General features: G+C 41.0%; 1 protein-coding gene across 2 annotated transcripts; it reads right to left on the reverse strand.

Annotated features, from left to right (window-relative positions):
• Positions 1–18: 18 nt before the first annotated feature.
• On the reverse strand, positions 19–17588 carry TTLL2 (tubulin tyrosine ligase like 2). 2 transcript variants are annotated; one of them, XM_004459462.3, is made up of 3 exons: positions 17374–17588; positions 6887–6985; positions 3042–4833 (listed from the first exon to the last, which is right to left on the reverse strand). In XM_004459462.3, exons 2-3 carry the CDS (start codon positions 6890–6892, stop codon positions 3223–3225), a joined length of 1617 nt encoding a protein of 538 aa, XP_004459519.2. In that variant the 5' UTR covers positions 6893–6985; positions 17374–17588; the 3' UTR covers positions 3042–3222. The 2 variants fall into 2 exon arrangements, with proteins under 2 accessions (XP_058145627.1, XP_004459519.2); XM_058289644.1 differs by lacking the exon at positions 6887–6985 and having other exon boundaries at positions 19–4833.
• Between the last annotated feature and the right edge of the window lie 2103 nt (positions 17589–19691).

Consider the following 19691-nt stretch of genomic DNA (forward strand, 5'->3'; position numbering starts at 1 on the left):
AGCAACAAGTTCTTTTAATTTTCTTTCATCTAATAATATCTTCAATTTCCTTTTCATTTCTGATGGATATGCTCACTGGATATAGGATTCTGGTTTGACAGTTATTTTCTTTCAGCTCTCAAAAAATGTTGTGCCACTTCCTTCTGGAATCTATGATTTCTGATAAGAAATTTGCTGTCATTCAAGTTGTTTTTCACCTAATAGGTAAGTTTTCACTTCTCTCTTGCTGTTTTCACGATGTTTTCTTTGGGTAATTTCTATTGTTCTATCTACAATTACTGATTCTTTCCCCTGTTCACTCCATTCTATTAAGCCAATCCATCGAATTTATTTTGGTTACTGTTTCTTTCATTTCTAAAATTTCCATTTGGTTCTCTATTATATCTTTTATTTCTTTGCTGAAACTTTTATTTCTTGGCTGAGACTGTATTTTCATTTATTTCAAGTGTGTCTGTACATGCTCCTTGAAACCCTTTCCTGACGGTTGCTTGAAACTCTTTGCAGGTAATTCTAATAGTTTTGTCATCTCAGTGTTGTCATCTATTGTCTTTTTTCCCATTCAGTTTGAAATCTTCCTGCTTCCTTATATGAAGAGTGAGTTCCAATTGCTACTGGGCATTTTGGGTATGATGGGACTTGACTGTCTTTAAATCTTGTTTTAGCTCACTTCTTCTGACAATGCTCTGGCAGGAGAAGGGGACCATAATTTCATTATTGTCAGTTGAGGACAAAAGTCTAGAGTCCTCACTTGGCTTCCACGGATACCTGAGGGGCTTGCTCTTTGATACTGCTTGGTGGGGGTGGGTGTTCTGGGTCCCTAATGGACCTCTCCTGATACATGGAGTGGGATGGGAGGCTCATTAATGCCTAGTGAGGATGGAAGTTCCTACTCTCTACTCCACCTGTTTTGACACCATCCCAATGGGGTGTTTGGGAAGCCCCATTACAGCCCTGTTAGGTGGAATTTTAGGCTCCCCTTGCAGCCTTTGCTGGCATGGGTGGGGGTGGTGGCACAGTTTTCTGAGGTGTTTGACTATAATAGAATAGTTATTTTCTAAAAGTTTTCTTGCGGGGCTGCTCCATGCCGGATCCTTTGGTAGAGAGAGCACACTTGGGCATTTTGTTTCCAGGTCAATTTGTGTTTCTGGATTGCTGGCTTATTAAGAACCCAAATAGTAGGAATGAAGCAGAAAGAAAACCCAGAGAACTTATTGCCATGTTGTTCTTCAGATCCCAAAGTCCCCAGGTGGTCTGCTGTCTCTACACCTTTCAGTGTTTTCTTATGCTTGTTTTATATATAATGCCCAGGGTTTTTAGTTATACTTAGTGGGAGGAATAGGGGAGAATGCTTCTATTCCATCTTCCTGAAAGCAGAAGTCCAAGAATTTAAAAATAACTACTATATATCTTCTTAATAAATCTTCTTTGTTGTCTGCAAGGTAGTTTCCATGTTATTTCCTCTTTTTCTCTTAGTGTATATGCACCTGAGAGTCACAAAGTCTATGTGCATAGGTTTCCTATTGCTTATATTAGATCATTATTATTTCAGTTTAATTGGCCCATATTTTACCATGAGAGATACATTGCCCAGATTTTACAAGTTTTTCCTGACAGATGTCCAAGGCTATTCTTATCCTAAAAATTCGAATGTTTGCATAAAGCTAATTTTCCTTAACAACAAAGGCTGTTCCCATTTCTGTCAGACTGGCTTTCACATCAAAGAAGTCATTAAAACCAAAACTAGAAGTGAGTATTAAAAAAAAAATGAGGAGGAATTTAATCTCTGGTTTTCAAGTAGCTCCAGTTGCTTGATTTGGTCTCATGAGAACGTCTAGTCATTTGTGAAAAAGGACCTTTACTTCATTTGCCAACCTTTATAGAGTAGGAACTTGACTGAGAAGATCAGAAACAATTTTGACTGACTTATATTCTTGATTCCTTTACAGGAGTTTAAAAGAACCAGGTCTGGAGCAAGTAAATATATAAATACATGCGCACAGGCAATGAACAAAATATGCAGTATAGCCTCATTTAGACACAAATGGAATTTTTTCCTCCTCTTTTGTTCTTTGTTCCCGAGCCCCTCCAGGTCAAGTAAGAGAATTTTGCCAGCCACTCCAGAAGCTGTTTCCCTGTGCACCAACCGAATTACAATCATCGTCTTAACTTTTAGGGTAATCACTTCCTTCAGTTTGGCTTTCTAGAGTTGTATCACCCATTATGTATCACTGTTCACAATTGTTCATTCTTGCCTATCTTGTTTTTGTTTTGCAGCAGTTTTTTAAATTGTAGTAGAATACAAGTAAAATAAAACTTACCATTAGTGACATTTAGTACATTCACAATGTTGTGCAACCATATTGCCCCTATTTAGTTCTATGACATTTTCATCTCCCAAAATAAAGCCCCATGCCCATGAAAAAGTTGTCCCCCATTCCCCAATCCCTAGCCTCTGGCAACCAAATCTGCCATCTCTATGGATTACTTACCCTGGACATTTCATATAACTGGAATCAGTGTATGGCCTTCTATATATGACTTCTTTCACTTAGCACAATGCTTTCAAGTAAACCCACTGGAATTTTTATATCCTAGGACTCTTCAGATGCTTTTCTGACTGGCAGGAATGGTAACACCCCTAGGTCTGGAAAAGGTTCTGACATTTTACCCTGGGACAATTATATGACAAGACCAACCAAGAGCAGTGCTTTTAAAAGATGGCTGGTGAATGGCTCCTATGGAGAACCATATGGGGCAACGTCTGACTTAGGGCCCCAGATCCTAGAAAAACAGTGTCATCTGGGTATTTTAATTGACTTTTCAATCATTCACCCTAAATACCAGATTGATCATTAATTTGACAAAATTAATTTTGAACAGAAATAGTTGACTATTTCTCCTGGCTTTCTTTCTTCTAAGAATCCTTTAAAAATGCTATAATAATGATTTTATCCCCTTGTTTAAATAAATACATAGAATGGTTGTAATAAAGCCCACGCAAGTACACATAAGAGGCTGGGTTGCCTCATCCCAAAAGTCTGAGCAATGTAATAGAATATATTACCACTTGAACATTTTATACTTTGTCAGAAATTTTTGTGTTTATATATGCATCCACATATATATTCCCAATAATGTAGTTAATATGCTGAATGTGGAGGTCAGGGACTTGAAGTTGTATCTTTCCCTGGGATATGGATCCTTGGTTTTCAAAAGCCCATGTCACCTCTTTGTTTTATTTCCTCCTACTCGAGAATGCTGCTTATTCATTTGTTTCTGGAGCTCTTGGACTATTCTTTTGACATTTAGCCCATTCCTAGAAGCTCCATAAGTAGCTTCATTGAAAGGAAAAATGAGAACAAAGTTGCCAGCTTGGGGATCTGGCTCTTTGCTGTTGTCTGAGAGGAAACTCGAGGAGATGCTTGTCTTGCAAGTATACGATGGGAAGAGTGACACATAGGAGAGAGATATCTTGTGAGGGCTATGCCTGCTCTTTAACTTTGACTTGACTTTGGGTGGTTCTTTTGCCATTAGAAGTAAGTTCTGCTTGCTTATCATTTCTCTAAGTTGGGAGGTACGTGTATTTTTAGGACATATTCTTGCAGCTTTGCCCTTAGTGGATTCATCCTTTTTAAATGCTCTGCTTGTGAACTGTAGGAGAGAACCATAAGGAAGAGAACTGCAAACATTACTCAATCTACCTTTATCGCTTTTAGCAAAGGAGACATTGGAAAGCCCAGGGAAAGCATTGCCACCTTCTTTGCCCTCATTCCTTGGACCATTTAAGTGAATCAATTCAACAATATCATGGATAACTTTTCGCTTCACCGTTACATCAGCTTTACATCCCAAGGACAAAGCTGGGCTATAGTTGACTTCTAAAAGCCATGGCTTAAAATTATCATCAATCAGAATGTCAAATCCAAAGAGCTCAAAGCAATTGGTGGCGCACGGGACTGATGGAGCAAAGGCGAGCATCGTGAGAATGACCATGTGGCTGATTTTTTGCCACAAAAGCACATGGTCGACATCAAAGCTACGAAGGTAGGAGAAAAACCTGCTGAGGGTCCATTTGCAACCATGACCAATCACTTCTTTGATCTTCTCATAGGAGGTCCCAGATGTGTTGATACTGCTATTGGTCAAATGGGCATAATTGTTCTGCAGATTACTAAGGTCAAACTTTTCCGTGGCGAACCGTACTAATCCCTCCTGATAGATATAAATGGTCAACGGCTTAAAGCCGGTGACACAAACATAGACACGAAGGTCACATTTATATTTACCAACAAGCAAGGGGTTGCAGATATACTTCTGGACTATATCTGTATCGTCGAAGATTAAGTCTTTAATGTCACTGAAGATTATTATTCCCCTCCCACGAGATAATTCTGCTGGCTTGCAAATCCAGTAGCTCTGCTTAGTGCCCAGCATCTGCTTCTCCTTAGAATACTCAGCGACAAACTTGTTATAGTCGCCGGGCATGATGAACGTCAGAGGAACGAATTCATAAATGGAAGTGCCATAAACCCTCTTCATGTACATTAGGTATTTTGCCAAACGGTCCTTCCTGGTAAGTTTGGTTGTTCCTGGGTGATGGTTTAGCCGCTGCCAAGGTTTGACATTGGTATGTTCAATCATTCGAAAAGAGGAAGTCTTCCAGTAGAGATTCCAGCCTTCGACGTTATGCTCTTTCCGATCAAACTCATTCCAACCACGCTCCAGTAGGACGCTTTGCACTACTTTAGGAGTGGTTTCATCTGTGCGAAACACCAGTGGTTTCAAGATGGTGCCTGTGTCTTCACCTTCTGCCATCACATAAGGTTTTGCTTTCTAAAAAAAAAAAAAAGATAACCAGAAAAGGATTAGAGGAGTGGGCTGAGATATTATAATCTAGTAGTGCTTTCAGATATAATATTCATATCTGAGTGCCAGTTGTCTGTCCTTTTGCTGTGTACTCTGCAGTCTTTCTGTATGCCTGCCCACTTGCACAAATATGCCCCCATCTGTTACCTCTACCAAGAAAAACAATCTCTTCCTGTGTATTTCTTTATATCTTTAGATGTTAACTGCCTGCACCTTACTATTAGTGACATGATCAAAAAGTTTGTAGTTAAACTCTCAACAATATTGAGGACTCAACTGCATGCTAGCAACTATGATGAATTCTTTTGGCCTAAAATGTGAACATTATTTGGAACAACAGCTGATGTCCTTGCCAGTATGAGTGCTCTGATCAAGAACACACAGAATTTATAAATCTAGCATGCTTACTTAAAAATTCAACATTCACCGTGTATAGTGATGTCTTGAAACTGTGTTCAATGGTATTAAGAGATATTTCAAGCCATGGGTGGATGTGTGTGATTGGAGGGGGAGGAAAGATATCACACTCAGATAAGCATGGACGCTAGATTAAGCAAAATGAAAAATTTTTATTTTCTTTCTTTCTCCAACAAATAAGCTGTATTTCCCAAACTTATTCCACCATGCACCCTATTTAAAAACTTGTGGTACAACAGCTGGCCGTTTCACAAAATCAATGTGAAAAATACTGAGTTAGACAACTGCAATTGACTATCACTTCTGGCAATCTCTAGATTCTTCTTAGCCTTGAGAATAAATATAACAAATAATAGGCTTAAAAAAAGAAAGAGTGGTTTCATTTGAGCAGTTGCCAGTTTCATCACTGGAGGAGAATTCTTAGTGAATGGGAAACCTGTTTTTCCTATGTTCTGCAAATGTGAAGTCAGAGAATGGTGGGTTTTAATTATGAGAGAAATGTGAAATATTGCTTTTAAGTCAGATCTGCAAACCTAGATTTTCTCTTAATCCAAACAAATATAATCAATTATCCTCTTGAGAGGTGAAGTGTATGGTTTAATGGGATTTTGAAAATACACAAGGGCTAGTTATGCAATGCATTCTCTAGCTCTGGGTCCCATTTCAACTAAGAACTCATTTTCCTATTAATATTTCATTCAGAGACCTAGTGAAAAATTAAGAGTTTTTCCCTTCTCAGTAAAATGTGCTCTGAAGCTACCTGAATTTCTTTTATCCTCCCTCTTTCAGACTTATAGATACTAACAGCAGTAAATAGTTTTATTTTGATTTTAAAAAATGTATGTGAGGGAAGTATATATGGCAATTAAAAGTAGGTTGGGGACTCTGTTAGGGTTCTCTAGGGATACAGAACAGACATGAGTTAACTGTAAATAGTAGGAGATCTTATGAAATTATCTCAGGTGACTGTGAGGATGCAAGAATCCAAATTCTGTAGGGTAGGCTACTAGCCAGGCACTCTGATGAAGGTCCTCAATGAGTTTCCCAAGAGACACTGACTGAAGTAGAGATGGGAATTCTCTGCCTGAATGCTGAAATCACTTCTTCTTTTAAGGCCTTCAACTGATTGGATGAGATCAGTTAACTGATGGATCATAAATTGACTGGGTGAGATGTCACTCATTGCTGAAGGCACTCTCCTCAGTTGATCGTAGATATCATCAGCCATAGATGCAGTCAACCCACTGATGATTAAAGTCTAGGAAATGTCCTTGCATTCAATTACCCCAGTACTTGCTTGACCAAACAAATGGGCACAATACCTGACCAAGTTGACACATTAGCCTAACCATCACAGGGCAAATTCTGAAGGCCCTTGCATGGGAGGGAAAAGAGTAAGGACTTGCTTTTGTGGTCAAGGAAGTGGTTCATTGTCAAAGCTGCAATGGAGAAGAGGAAATGAATTCAGCACATACTAGAGGGTAAAAATGGAAAGGAAGGTTCTTTCTTAGGGGACTAGCCCAGGTAAGAGGAAATAGGGAAAATGGAGGTCTCTTATCATTACTATTGTACAAATTTATCCTTCAGTTTAAATGGGTCTCACCTTCATTACTTATAAAGGAAGGAAATGCTCCTTTTGAAGCTCATTGAAGATTTTCCTGTCCTTCAGGGTGGATCAATAAGGTTTGCCTTGGGGTGAAGACTATTTAGGAAAAGAAAAAAAAGAACGAAATCTCTTCAATGTGCTCTCTGACTCTGCAACAGCAAAACCATTTCAGAACATTAAAAATTGACCCAAAAATGTGAGAACAGAAAATTAAAGAAAGTAGAAGCTTATCTACGTACAATGACCTTACAGTTGTGTTCTTTCCATAGGCCAGGAAGGCATCTGTGGTGGTCAGGCTGGAGGCCCACAGAGCTGAAGCCTCAGGAGGCCCTCTAGTTAGTTAGTAGTTGTTTTAGTCTGCTGGACTGCCAAAATACAATATACCAGAAATGAGTTGGCTTTTCCAATGGGGATTTGTTAGGTTAAAAGCGTACAGTCCAAGGCTGATAAAAATTATCCAAATCAAGGCATCATCAGGTGGTGCTTTCTCCTTGAGGATTGGCTGCTGGTGATCCTGGACTCTTCTCTCACATGAGCACAGATGGCATCTTCTGCTGTTCCATCCCTTCTCTTCCAGGTGTCATTACTTCAGTTTCTGACTTTTGTGGCTTTCTCTCTGTGCTTCTGTGGGTTTCTCTCTGTCTTTCTCTTTCCATATTCATCCCATTTATAAAGGATTGCAATAAAGGATTAAGACCCACCCTGGGTCACACCCTACTGAAGACAGTTTCAAAAAGTCCTCCTTACAATAGGGTCATACCCTTAGAAAGGATTTGCTTTAAGGATATCATTTTCTGGGGTCCATAAAAGCTTCAAACTACCACTGGAGTCAAGCTGCTTCTTCAGGCACAAGTGAGTGTCCTACGAGCCCATCTTTCTCTGAGCTTATTCTAAGGGTGAGGATAACACAGCCCTATTTTCCTTCTAGGTTCTCTGGATTAGTCTCTGTGACAGTTTGAAGCTTTTTTGGATCCCAGAAAAGATCATGTTCTTGGAGCTAATCTGTTTCTGTGAGCGTGGGACCCTTTGCTTGGATTGAATTCAATTGGGGGGTCTTTGGTTGGAGTGCTTCAGCAAGACATGACCCAGGGCAGATCTTGGTCCTCTTGCCAGAGTCCTATATTAAAGGAGGGCCAAATGCAAAGTTACACAGAAAAAAAGTCATAGAGGTGGAGAGAAGGAACGCAGGAGCTTAGAAAAGAACCCTGGAGAAAGGAAGTCACTGATGGAGCAGTCAGAATCTGAAGCAACGAGACCTGGAAGAGAAGCAGATGCCTCCATGTATCTAGGATTGCTGGTGGCTTATCTCCTGATGATGATTTGGACTATTTACAACCTCAGAACTGTAAGCTTTTAACCTAATAACTTCCACCTATAAAAGCCAACACATTTTCTGGCCTATCATGCCCAGCTTTTAGCAAATGAATAGTCTCCTTTTCAAACGTTCTTCCTCACCTCCTTTTATGGGTCCTGTAGGCCTACGTGATTTAGAGAAATGGTCACCGAAATGGTGAGTTCTTGAGGTCAATCCCATCTTTTTAATCCATATTCCTAGATGAAGTGCCTTATTTATTTGTTGAATGAAAGAACAAATGAACCAACATACCAAAAATGGGGGCGGGGGGTAGGTTAGGTGCAGTGGGTTGAATATTGTCCTCCCAAATTTCATGTCTACCTGGAACCTCAGAATTTGAGTTTATTTGGAAATGGGGTCTTTGCAGATGTAATTAGTCAAGGATTTGGATTAGGTGGGCCCTTAATCCATTGACTGGTATCTGTATAAGAAGAGAAGAGTCAATACCACCCATCCAGAGAAGTGGCCGTGTGAACAGAGTGGTAGACAGGTGTATTAGTCAGCGAAAGGAGTGCTGATTCAAAATACCAGAAATTGGTTGGTTTTATAAAGGATATTTATTTGGGGTAAGAGCTTACAGATATCAGGCCATAAAGCATAAGTTACTTCCCTTGCAAAAGTCTATTTTCAAGTGTTGGAGCAAGATGACAGCTGCTGTCTGTGAGGGTTCAGGCTTCTTGGGTCCTCCCTTCCAGGGTCTTGCTTCTCTCTGGGTTCAAGTTTCCTCTCTCTCCAGGGCTTGCTTCTTCCTGGGCTCAGGGTTCCTCTCTTCCTAGGACTTGCTTCTCTTTCCTCTGTTTGCTTACTTCCTGGTGCTCCAGCTTAAGATTTCAGCATCAAACTCCAACATCAAAACTTTCAAATCTGTCCTTTGCTATGCCCACCCCTTGGTGGGTGGGGACTCGACGCCCTAATGACATGACCCAATCAAAGCCCTAATCATAACTCAATCATGCCCAGGTACAGACTAGTTTACAAACATAATCCAGTATCTAGTTTTGGAATTCATAACCATGTCAAACTGCTACAGCAGGGATTGGAGCCATGCCACCACCAGCCAAGAAGCACCCGAGGCCACCAGAAGCTGGCAGAGGCAAAAAAGAAAGTTCTTCAGAGGGCCCATGGCCCTGCTGACATCTTGAGTTTAGATCTCAAGCCTCCAGAACTGTGAGGGAATAAATTTGTTGTTTTCAGCTGCCCAAGCTGTGGTACTTGGTTATGGCAGCCCTAGAAATTAACCCACATGAGAGCTACATTCTTTTTTCAGCAAGTTACCTGAATAAAAGTTTGTACCTTTTTTCCTTGCATGTCCACCATTGATAAGTAATACAGAGTAGAGAGACTATTTATAGGATTCCTATTCCGTTGTGTATTATCCACTATCTGCCTAAAATTTCCCTTTTCATAGCATCTCACTTATCTGGGTCAGAAGCCTAGAGACTTGTGACTAACTTTAAGCCTCTTGGCTGTAACTTCAATGGGAAATTCTATTCCCAATGAAAACAGACATCACAAAAACCTGCTCTTTTAACCAAGCAGAATATGTCCTACTTTAGAAGCTTACATCAGAGACAGAGTGTGTGTATGTACATAAATACACATATTTATATGTATATACACACCTCTATTTGGATGTTTAGACTTCTAGCCTATAATACATAAGAAACGTTAATAGGAATTTGGTGAGGTGATACCAGGATCAGACAAAAATGGCCATTAATGGAGTGAAATTAAATACAGATACAAATTAACTTGTAAAATCATAGCAGTCTGGCCCACTCTTTTGCAGAAGTGAAGAGTTCTGACGAGGCCCTAAGGCATCAATGCATTTTAATTGATGCTTATAATAAATAATTTAAGTTATCCATAGAGGAGCAAATTGAGTTCACTCTACTCAAATTAGGAAGACAAAGAGGTATGTAACAAAATGTGCGAATATACAAATATACCAACAGAATGCAATCTCTACGTGTTAATTATTTTAAAATATTTGCCACTTATCCAGGGCAGAAACGGAGACAGCCGCCGATGTAACCATCTCAGTCTTAAACCTGAACTTAGAGGGAATATGCCAATTAAAGGAGCTTGTATCAGGTCCAGAAACTTTATTCCAAAAAGAAGTCATTAAGCATTCTCTGAAAACTTAAAAACTTTATCAGAACCAGAGCTCTCAGCCTCACAGTGAAATCACACCCACTGGCCTTCAAGTGTGTCGAAGTGCATTTTTACTAATGTGCACTACCAAAGCTCACTTAAAAAAACAAAAGCACTCTAGATATGGTTGCATTCGTAGCATCCTATCCTCCAACTTGCATTTCGACCCACTTTCCCTAGTAGGAGGTTGAAACTCGCTCTTCAGGCCTGGTTGGTGGGAAGGGCTCTTATAAGTCATCTCTTGGCAGGTGTGTGACTCACAGGAGAAAAGCAGGTACTCTTGACCTGCAAATACTGAAAAGAGTTGATTTGCTGATGGGGCCCGATAAATAAAGAAATCCTGTCCAGGCATTCCAAAAGACTGAGGTCATATCTCCACCTAGAAACTGCCAGAAGGAAAACAGAGCACACCCACATGCAGGAAAGGAAATCAGAATTCACCCGCCCAGGGGATACAGGCTGTTGTGCCTCTGTTTCCATTCGCTGGGGGGAGGCCTGCCAGGAATTCTCATTGAAACAGATTTGCAGCATGGCTGATGGAAACTCTAGAAGCCTGCAAACTAAACAGCAGTGGCCATATCATCGCCTGTTAAAAGCAGGTGATAAAAGGGGAGACATTATTTGTCTATGTCCAACTCTGTCACTATGCAATGTCATACACTGGAAAATCCCTCAGGCTGAAGTCCTCAGTTAGAAGGCGAGTTGACCTAGGCTGCTACTTCATATAAAACTAGAACAAGTAAAAACATACCTAATCTTCTAACATGCTGCCAAAAGACATAACTCTTCAAGTAAGCAAAGTCCTTATGTCTTTTATTGACTTTACCCCAATGATTTAAATAAGAGCAAAACAGCATCTAATGAGCAGTAGCAACTTAATTCTTAAATCCAAATATATCAGACCGTTTTCGTAATTATGGGGTTTTATGACCTCTGTGAGTCTGGTTCAGCCCTAGCTACAAACTCTCCCGGCTTACGAAGGGGGACAAAGGACTCTCTTCCTTAGACCTTGAATATATTCCTGGGCATTTTGGGGTCAGCCAAGGTACTCAGTCACCACGGCGAACAGGTTTCCTCAGCACATTCCTGCAGGCCCAGTGGTTCCCTGAAGAATGATTTCTGAACAAGAGTTAAATGGGGAGGCGGGATGTGTTTGCTTCCAGTGCACCAGAATCCACCATACTTGGGCATCTCCTTGTTTTCATACTTTCTTCCTTCCACAGTGGTCTCTTAAAAAAGAAGTGGCTGTGGCTCAATCCATTGGGCTCCCGTCTACCATATGGGAGGCCGTGGGTTCGCATCCCAGGGCCTCCTTGTGAGGGCAAGTTGGTCCACACCTGCGGAGAGCTGACGGCCCACTCCCGCAGAGAGCTGGTGCAGCAAGATGACACAACAAAGGGAGATAAGCAGACACAGAAGAATGCGCAAGGAAGGGACACAGAGAGCAGACAGCAAAACAAGTCACAAGAGTGAGGGAAATAAATAAATAAATAAGTTAAAAAAAAAGAAGTGACTGAAAGTGGAAGTCCAAGACTGTGTATGTCACTAGAAGGAAAACTAAAAAATGAAATATGGGACTGTACAGCAGGGCAGACCCTACTGTGAGAGTTGAGCATGGTTAATGTTGCATATATAAGAACATTTTTCTCTGAAACAGAACATATGTACATTCATGTTACAAGATGTTAATATTAGGGTGATATTTGGGCAAAAATACAACGAAAGCAAACTATGGATATTAATGCATAGTAATATATTACTAATCTTCCATCAATGGTAAAAGAGGAAGAATGCTAAGTGAAAGAAATTAGACAAATAGTACTACATATTGTTTGATACCATCTACACAAAATGCAAATACAAATAAATTATAGAGACAAATAGATTAGCAGTTATGTATGGCTGGGGAAGGATAGAGAGATTGAAAGGTGACTACTAAAGGGTAGAGTATTTTTTGTTGTGTTTTGTTTTTTTGTTTGCTTTTGAGTAAAGAAAATGATCTAATATTGATTGAAGTGATGAATGCACAACTCTGTGGTTATACCAAATGCCACTGATTGTACATGTTTATGCATATGTTTCAATAAAATTGATTATTAAAAAAGATACATCAATAGAACTGAGAATCCAAATATAGAGCCACACAGATATGGCCAGCTTATTTTTTACTAAGGTGGCAGGACAGTTTAATAGAGACAAGATAATCTTTTCAACAGTTGGTTCTAGAACAAGTGGATAGACCTATGAAAAAAATGGCTCTCAACCCTTATTTCATACCATATACAAAAATTAACTTAAATGTTTCATAGACCTAAATGTAAGAGGTAAACTATAAAATCTCTAGAAGAAATCATAGGAGAAAATCTTAGCAACCTTGGGTTAGGCAAAGATTTTTTTTTAAGTATATAAGATGATGACAGCACAACTCTGTGATGGAAACAAGAGCCACTGAGTGTACACTTTGAATGGATTGTACAAAACAGGAATACTGGGAAACGGACTTTGGCCCAGTGGTTAGGGCGTCCGTCTACCATATGGGAGGTCCGCGGTTCAAACCCCGGGCCTCCTTGACCCGTGTGGAGCTGGCCATGCGCAGTGCTGATGCGCGCAAGGAGTGCCGAGCCACGCAAGGGTGTCCCCCACGTGGGGGAGCCCCACGCGCAAGGAGTGCGCCCGTGAGGAAAGCCGCCCAGCGTGAAAAGAAAGTGCAGCCTGCCCAGGAATGGCGCCGCCCACACTTCCCGTGCCGCTGACGACAACAGAAGCAGACAAAGAAACAAGACGCAGCAAATAGACACCAAGAACAGACAACCAGGGGAGGGGTGGAAATTAAATAAATAAATAAATCTTAAAAAAAAAAAAAAAAAAAAAACAGGAATACTGTATAACACAGGGAATCCCGTGGTAGAAGTGGACTGTGGATAACAGAAAATATGAGAGTATTCTCTCATGAACTATAATAAATATGTAATACTAATATAGGGTGATAATGATTGTGTGTTTTGGGGGAAAATATACCAAATGTTAGATATGGGCTATAGTTAGTAATAATTTGACAATGCTTTTTCATAGTTTGTAACAAATGTTTTGCAACAATGAAAGGTGTTGGGGGTGGGGTGATTTATGGAGCCCTGTATGACAATATGCATGTTTGTTTTGTAAATTCACACCTTTTACTATACACTTAATGTTTATCTATATTCATGCATGAATGATACACTTCAATAAAATTTTATTTTAAAAAAAGGCACAAGAATTGATACTTTGGGCTTCATCAAAATGAAAAATTTTTGTTCTTCAGAAAACACTGTTAAGTAAATGGAAAAACAGGCTTCAAATGGAAAGAAACTACTTGCAAAATATATCCAACAAAGAACTTGTATCAAGAATATATAACAAGAACTCTTACGTATCTAATAAAACACAATTTTAAAGAATGACCAACATAGTTGAACAGATGCTTCACCAAAATATATAAGTGGACAAATAAGAAAATGAAAAGATTCTCAATATCATTAGTCATTAGGGAAATGCAAATTAAAAACACAATGAGATGCTATTACATACTATCTAAAATCAAAGAGCCAGATAATATCAAATATAGTTCTAGCAACTAGAACTCTCAGATACTGCTGGTAGGAATATAAAATAGAAAACTGTTTGTTAGTTTATTATAAAGCTAAATGTGGTGGCAGACTTGGCCGAGTGGTTAGGGCATCCATCTACCACATGGGAGGTCCGCGGTTCAAACCCCAGGCCTCCTTGACCCATGTGGAGCTGGCCCATGTGCAGTGCTGATGCGTGCAAGGAGTGCCCTGCCATGCAGGGGTGTCCCCCGCGTAGGGGAGCCCCACGCTCAAGGAGTGCACCCCATAAGGAGAGCCACCCAGCGTGAAAGAAAGTGCAGCCTACCCAGGAATGGTGCCGCACACATGGAGAACTGACACAACAAGATGACGCAACAAAAAGAAACACAGATTCCCATGTCGCTGACAACAACAGAAGCGGACAAAGGAAAACACGCAGCAAATAGACACAGAGAACAGACAACCGGGGTGGGATATAAATAAATAAATAAATAAATCTTTTTTTAAAAAAAGCTAAATGTATACTTACCATATATCCAGCAATTCTACTCCTTGGGTATTTACCCAGAAAAATTAAAACACATGTCCACATAAAGACTTGTACACATGTTCATAGCAGCTTTACTCATAATAGCCAAAAGAACTGGAAACAACTCAAATGCCCATCGACTGATAAATGGATGGACTAATTGTAGTACAGCCATACAATGACATAGTACTCAGCAATAAAAAGGAGTGAGTTACTGATATGAGCAACAGCATGGCTGAATCCCAAAAACCTTAGGCTAAGGGAGAGAAGCCTGACACAAAAGATTGCACAATGCGTACTTCCACAAAGATTCGAAACTCTAGAAGAGGCAAATATATAGTGATCGAAAGTAGATCAATGGTTGCTAGGGGGTAAAAGGTCTGGGGATCATATTGGCGATCATGAAAAGGTGCTATACCATGATGGCGATGGTGGTCACATGGAGATACACATCTGTCAAAGCTTGCCAAATCGTTCACTTAAAATGGTAAATTACCGCAACAAAGCTGACCCCAAACAAATTTTAAAGAAAGAATTGGGAGCCCATTTACATTAGGGCCTATCGTTAGTTCCTTATACTACAGACAACCCTAGGAACTTTCCATTTGAACTGGGATCAAGCTACAGTATTAAACCATGCAATCATACGCCATGAATTTCAGCTATTACTGAACCAAGAGAGGAAATAATTTTGGGCCAGCGAGGTGGAGCCTTCCATGGTGATCCTGAAATCAGACTCTACAAAAGCAAACCTAAGTTCCAACAATGGAGAGCCAATTTCGCTAAGCAAACATCCATCACTGAATGGAATCAATGTTGTTCTACGTCCCTCATGCACAAAAGATGTAAGAATTACAACTACCTTTTTATAGGCGAAGAGCTTAACATTTAGGTTTTAAAATAATGAATTCCCCATCTTTCCCCTGCCTTTATTCAGAATTACTGAAGCTTTACTATTAAATATTTTCACTTGTCTCTTGTGAAAATGTGGTTTCATTAACTTACTATCAATAGCCTCGGCTTCAGTCATGGTGCAAATATATGAAAAGCCATCTGCTCACTTGTCATGAATGTAAAATTCCTGCACACAACTGCTAATTCATAGGGCTTAGCACAGTGATTTTCAAAGTTAGAAGTTAGTTGTTCAGACACGCAAAATATTCCATTTTTATTAAATAGGAAAGTCAGTAGCATAGGCCCTTTTTCTAATTCTTCTAGGTCAGTGAACCTAGTTTGTACAGAAAAATCATGCTCTGACCAATGGATTGGAAATGATCATTTTCTCATTTTCTCCCTTTCCTGAGGCATGGTTTCTAGTTGTGGCTTGTGGTTTCTATGGAATATAGAATGCCTCTCACACTAAAACATTATCATTTGCTCTTTTTTTAATAAGTTGGTAAACTTATATAAAGAAGTCCTGCATAATTTTTCTTTTGATTGAAGCTGGCATTGCTTTAAAACTAGAATAATTATTTTATTGTTCAGTATCAGAGCCCAGGCACTAATTTTGTGTGAAACATGCGGAGAGTCCTCCTTTCTCAGTAAAGCTTTATGTTTCCCGAGGGCAAAGACATGGTCCAAGGTAGATCTTGCCCCTACGGCTACCAAGCAGTACATCGGTCTTCAAAAAACACTTGTCACATTGAGATGACTTGATTTCAAACGCTATGAACAGTCCAAGGATTTTTAGAACTGAATCTGCCCCTTTACAAACAATATGGAGGGAAGTGGACTTGGCCCAGTGGTTAGGGCGTCCGTCTACCACATGGGAGGTCCGCGGTTCAAACCCTGGGCCTCCTTGACCCGTGTGCAGCTGGCCCATGCACAGTGCTGATGTGCGCAAGGAGTGCTGTGCCACGCAGGGGTGTCCCCGCATAGGGGAGCCCCACCCGCAAGGAGTGCGCCCCATAAGGAGAGCCGCCCAGCGGGAAAGAAAGTGCAGCCTGCCCAGGAATGGCGCCACACACACACAGAGCTGACACAGCAAGATGACACAACAAAAAGAAACACATTCCTGTGTCACTGACAACAACAGAAGAGGACAAAGAAGAACACGCAGCAAATAGACACAGAGAACAGACAACTGGGGCGGGGGAGGGGAGAGAAATAAAATAAAATAAATAAATCTTTAAAAAAAATAGTAACAATATGGAAAGGCAGTGGATTTTACCTACTAAAAAGCCTTCAATGTTATCCTACTGACTGAAGTATAAGGTCTACACTTGTCAGCCTTCAGTAGGGTTGACCGTTTTAGCCTCGTCTCTCATCGCAGCCCCCATACTTCTCCATCCATCCCTTCAGACTCAGGAACTCAAGCCTCCACCCACAAAGGCGAAAAGCTTCTGCTCGTTTCTTCTTCAAGACCTTCCCAGACTCCCTTTCTTCTCTGCACATCACAACCCAACCTGAATGCCCACTTCGACTTGAAGCCTTCTGTCCCTGCTGCTGTGGAAAGTTCCCTGTCCCTCTCCTGAGGTCTTTCTACTTCAGATGGATGGGGAAAGGACACTCTGTCCTAGATGACAACCATTTGTATTCCTATGGGCTGCATCTTGTTCAATCCCAGAATCCTGGCCTCTACTGCAGTTCCCAGAAAACATTGGCCATTCAATTAGTTGAATTCAGTTGAATTTTCCTGACCTACTATGGGATCGTTTAAACCATCGTTTAATAACACTAGTCACAGCAGTGGTGTCCATCTAATTACACGCGCTCAGCCAGCACCTGGCTCCTGGTAGATCCTCAATATACATTTTCTCAAATGGGAACATGTTTTGGAGTAACACAACCCAAGTCAGTTGCAATGCTTTTCTTTCCAAAGCCCTATAAAATGAAGCCACTGGCCAGAACGCATACTCACTCTTCCTGGAGGCTCTGGACCCTTGTGTGCTCTGAAGAGGGCTAGTCGTGGGATAAAGGAAGGCACAGGGGCTGCACGCCAGTTCTGGGCGTGGCTTCCATGGACTTATCCCTGCGCTTGGCCTTGAGTAAAGGAACACAGGAAATGCCTTCCTGTCTGGCCCTGCTTCCAGAGGTGGACGCTTCTCCTCAGAAGCTGCATAGCCCGGGGGAAATGAGGCAGTCAGGAAGCCGCAAGTGCTGGTTGCTTAGCGATGCACAGCCCTGCCCTCCTCACAAAGGTGAGGGTTGGCTCTCACCTCTGGGAGAGGGGAGGAGAGTTTCAGGGACTCCCTTCAGGAGAGCAACCCCAGGGTTCATTGGCTTCTTCCCTCATCTTGGCCCTGGATATTTTTCTTCCTTCCTTGGGCATCCTCACACTCAGTCAAGGAATCTGTGGTTTCCTGTTAGCTGCTGATACCTGAAGACTCAGAGAAGTTACTGTACAAATGATAAAAGGCAGGAGGAAGTGGTCTTTGAGGAGCAGATGCCTGTTCTGAGATCTCCTTTCTTTTTATACTCATGGGAACTTAAAATACTTTATTTCTACACAAGAACAGAGTTTCGGTTTTAGTTTCCAAGGCTGCTCAAGCAAATACCAAGGCAATGGTTCAGCTTAAACAATGGGAAATGACTAGCTTCTGGTTTTGAGGCTGAAAGGAAGTCCAAATCAAGGCGTCATCAGGGCGGTACTTTCTCCCTGAAGAAGGCGGCGTTCTGGGGTTGGCTGTCGGTCATCCTTGGTCCTTCACTTATCACATGGCAAGCCCATGGCGGTGCCTCCTGGTCTGTCCCTTCCCTTCTAGGTTCCTTTGATGTCTGCCTGTGGCTTTTTCTCTGTTTAAATTTCACTCCACTTATAAAGGACTCTAGTAGTAGGATCAAGACCCATCCTGACTGAGGTGAATCATGCCTTAGCTGATGTAACCTCATCACAAGGTTCTACTTAATCCTCTGTAGTATGCATGATTGTTCTCTAAAAATTTAAAATTAAAAAAATTAAAAATGGTCCACTTACAATGGGTTCACACCCACAGGAATGGATTAGCTTTAAGAACAGGTTTTTCTGGAGGTACATACAGCTCCAAACCACCACAGTTTTCCAAATGAATCTTTACTATCTTGTTTCAACCCATACTACACCAGTGTCCTATATCCCCCAAGATTGTGCTCCATCATTCTCATTACGTTGCGCGGGGCCTGTGTGAGCCATATCTGTGGTGTATTAAAATTGAGCAGAGAACTTGTCTGGCCCTTCAGTGTTGGGAGCCTTGCAACTGAATCTTTAGAGTCAGCTCATTTAAGGCTTGGCTGTGTTATTGCCTCTGTTGAGTAATGTTTAATATTTTATTGCCATTTATTTACAGGCAATGGTATAACCTTTCAGAAACAAGAATTTGTTTCATGTACTATCTATCAAAACTGCACCACACAGCAGTGAAGATGTGGGCTAAGTTATATCAGGCAAAAGAGAAACATTGCAGATTTTCTAATTACCAAGCTGAGAATAAAAGTAATTCATAATATGTGACCCAGAAGGCATTTTTCCTTTTTGTTTGACATGTTCGCTGGTTGTTAATTATTTATTTATGATCCTCCAGCCATATGTGCTGGTAAGTTTTGTAAAAATGAACTATAATTAACTCCTTCCACTCAGTCTTCATGAGCATACAATGAAGGGTGGCTGTGGCAATTATTTTCTTTGCGCAATGAACACAGTCAGGGACAATAATCCTGACACAAGAAGTTTAACAATTTATAAATCGAGAATTTATTAAATAATTTTAAAATTTCACCTTTTAGTTCAAGGTGTTTATGTGAACCTCCAAGAGTTAACTCTCTACTTTGGAGTGTATACTGAGAAGGGAAAGGCAAACTACCAAGTCGAGAGGAGACTACGAAGGGTATCAACAATAAAGAAAATGCAGCGGACACTTAGGAAAATACGGTGTTTTTTTTTTTTTTTTTCAAAATTAGTACTAAAGGGAAGCGGACTTGGCCTAGTGGTTAGGACGTCCGCCTACCACATGGGAGGTCCGCAGTTCAAACCCCGGGCCTCCTTGACCCATGTGGAGCTGGCCCATGTGCAGTGCTGATGCGCGCAAGGAGTGCCCTGACACGCAGGGGTGTCCCCACATAGGGCAGCCCCATGTGCAAGGAGTGCGCCCCGTAAGGAGAGCCGCCCGGCGCAAAAGAAAGTTCAGCCTGCCCAGGAATGGCGCTGCACACACGGAGAGCTGACACACAAGATGACACAACAAAAAGAAACACAGATTCCCA

The sequence above is a fragment of the Dasypus novemcinctus genome, chromosome 28 (genome assembly GCF_030445035.2).
Source record: "Dasypus novemcinctus isolate mDasNov1 chromosome 28, mDasNov1.1.hap2, whole genome shotgun sequence".
Taxonomy (NCBI): Eukaryota; Metazoa; Chordata; class Mammalia; order Cingulata; family Dasypodidae; genus Dasypus; species Dasypus novemcinctus.